Source organism: Plasmodium fragile (assembly GCF_000956335.1).
Source record: "Plasmodium fragile strain nilgiri unplaced genomic scaffold supercont1.5, whole genome shotgun sequence".
Lineage (NCBI taxonomy): Eukaryota > Apicomplexa > Aconoidasida > Haemosporida > Plasmodiidae > Plasmodium > Plasmodium fragile.
Window position 1 is genome coordinate 527607 of NW_012192585.1, and position 2409 is coordinate 530015.

General features: G+C 41.7%; 2 protein-coding genes across 2 annotated transcripts; both read left to right on the plus strand.

The window, feature by feature from the left end:
• Nucleotides 1–302: 302 nt before the first annotated feature.
• AK88_00692 (uncharacterized protein) lies at nt 303–716 on the plus strand (the record flags this gene model as incomplete). Its single annotated transcript, XM_012478338.1, has 1 exon — nt 303–716. One exon carries the CDS (start codon nt 303–305, stop codon nt 714–716), a length of 414 nt encoding a protein of 137 aa, XP_012333761.1.
• Nucleotides 717–1697: 981 nt separating this feature from the next.
• AK88_00693 (uncharacterized protein) lies at nt 1698–2231 on the plus strand (the record flags this gene model as incomplete). The annotated part of the gene is made up of 1 exon (XM_012478339.1): nt 1698–2231. The coding sequence occupies one exon, from the start codon at nt 1698–1700 to the stop codon at nt 2229–2231; it is 534 nt and encodes a 177-aa protein (XP_012333762.1).
• Between the last annotated feature and the right edge of the window lie 178 nt (nt 2232–2409).

The following is a 2409-nucleotide window of genomic DNA, read 5'->3' on the forward strand; positions in this document are numbered from 1 at the left end:
TTTTTTTTTTTTTTTTTTTTTTTTTTTCCCAACCGGTAAGTAATAATACGCGTGTAATTTTGTTACCCATTTCGTTCGTTGAATGGGAGTGGGTGTGCATTTCAGTCGCAGAAGGGGAAGCTTTTTTTTTTTTTGCGTTCACAAAAACGCATATTTTCACGTACATGTGAATTAGAAGAGAATACGAAGGTGTAGTTTGTCATATGCACAGAACACGCTTGAAGCCTAAAGGGCATGCGCAAGATTGTGTACTACATACGTGTTGACTCACGTACGTACTAACGATAACACGGACGACAAACATGGTGATGAAAACCTTGCTGCAGGGGCGTAAGCTGTTGGACGCAAAGAACAGGGTGATAATCACAGGCAAGAACTACATATGCTTCCAAAGGAGCGCGCTTCGAGACAATGTAGTGAAGAAGGAGACCCCGAAATTTGAGCAGAAGCCTTTGGGGTCGTACCCAGTCCCCCCCGAAGCTGAGATGATGTGGAGAAATAGACATACGGCCTATGGTGGGTACATTCAACAAACCGTCTCTCCCTTCCAACAGAAAATTATGTACCCGTTTTGGCACATGGCCTTGGCCAGATGGTGGGCCAAATTTTCATCCTATGTCTGGTGGTGGATATGGCCCTTTGCAATAACGAATTTGATTTTGTGGAAAATGTTTCGAGATGCGAAGAAATATGTCGAGCAGAAGCATTGGTACTGACGTGTCCGAGGCGCCTTTGCACGGAGTGCCCTCTTGAGCAGTGTCCCCTCAGCAACTGTACACACTGAAGGGCACATGAAAAAAAGGGGGGACAGAGTTAACAAAACCGGAATGAGAACCCCATTTGCAAGTCATCCGTTTAACGTGCATTTTGTGTTTTTCGCTGGAAATGAACTTTGCAAAATCAAAATAGCTATTTTTTTTTTTTTTTTCCATTTTGGAAAATTAGTGCAGAATTTTTTTTTTATTTTTGCACAAATGTAGCTGCACGTGCATGTAATTTTTGAATATTATTATCATTTTACCTGACCTGTGCAGTTTTTTTTTTTTTTTTTTTTTTCGAAAATTCGCACAAATGGATAGAACAACATATAGTTCTTTTTTGCTTTACCCCTTTTTTGTTCCTTTGCCGATTTGATGAACATGTTGGAAGAGCCTAATCTTGTGCACACACAGGACAGGGGTATACTTTTCGACATACGTTTTAGCTCGCACATTTTTTGCGGTGTATACGAACATTTTATCGTATCTCGACTGTTTTTTGTGCACCCCCGGAGTTCTGCTTGGGTATGCGCGCGTTGTAAGTGCCCATCTGCGGAGCGTTCATAATGCGTATCGAGCACACGTCAGCGCTGCTAAGAGAACAGAGCAGTTTAAGCTCCCGTGCAGGTGAGCCATTTGTACGTGTTTGTGTTGTGCATGATTCACATGAGGGAAAAACATTAACTTAAGGCAAAAAAGAACAAACCGTCCAAGAGGTACACATAAGAAGCACCGTCGGCGGGGTTCCGAAAAGAGGCACGTGAACTGTGGAGCCTTCACAAAGTGGATAAACCTTTGCGGTCACAGGGGGATACGCTGTGGGTTGTTCTGGGTGGAGACCCCTTTTTTTCGTACAGCACGCCCATTTCGCCGAGAGGTGCGAATAGGTAATGAATGCATTTTCGAAACCAGCAAGGAGGAGCACGTCTTGCATGCAAAATGTTAATGAACACATTGCACCATGCCAAGTTTTGGAGAACCGCCTTGTCGAAGACGAGAAGGATTTTTCAAAATGAGGCATACACTGCATTTAACGGCAGCGACAAAAAGAGGCACGCCTCAAGTGTGTATGACCACGTTCAGGCGAAACAGGAAAAAAGCAAAAAAGGAGCAGCACCCACGTTAGGCCCTGAGGAAAATGCACACGAAGCCACATCGCAGCAAATGGAAGCACCACCCATTAGGAGCCAACACGAGGAGAAATTTAACCAAACGATTAAAACTTTCTATGTCGATAAAAATGTTTTTTTTCTTGTAGGATGTTTATCATCCTTGTACAGTGTATTTGTGTATGACTTCTTCACAAACAGATGTGTGCAAATATTTTCCAATTTTTTTTTTTTTATGTTTCATTTTACTAAGAAGACGGTGAATGTATTGGCCTGCATAGTACACACTCTGTTTATTTTCCTTCAAGTGTGCGTTCTGGTCATTAAATCCAGCGCCAACTTGAACTTGTCCCTCGGTGGATGAATGCGCCCGGGGGGAATACACATTTTGCAACGTTTGCACGATCTTTTTTTTTTAGTAACCTGTTCGAACAAAAGCCCGAAAAAAAAAAAAAAAAAAAAAAAAGCTAGAAAAAAAAAAAAAAAAAAAAAAAGAAAAAAAAGTGAATAAAAATTGTGCGCAAAATTGTGTGCAAATGGGT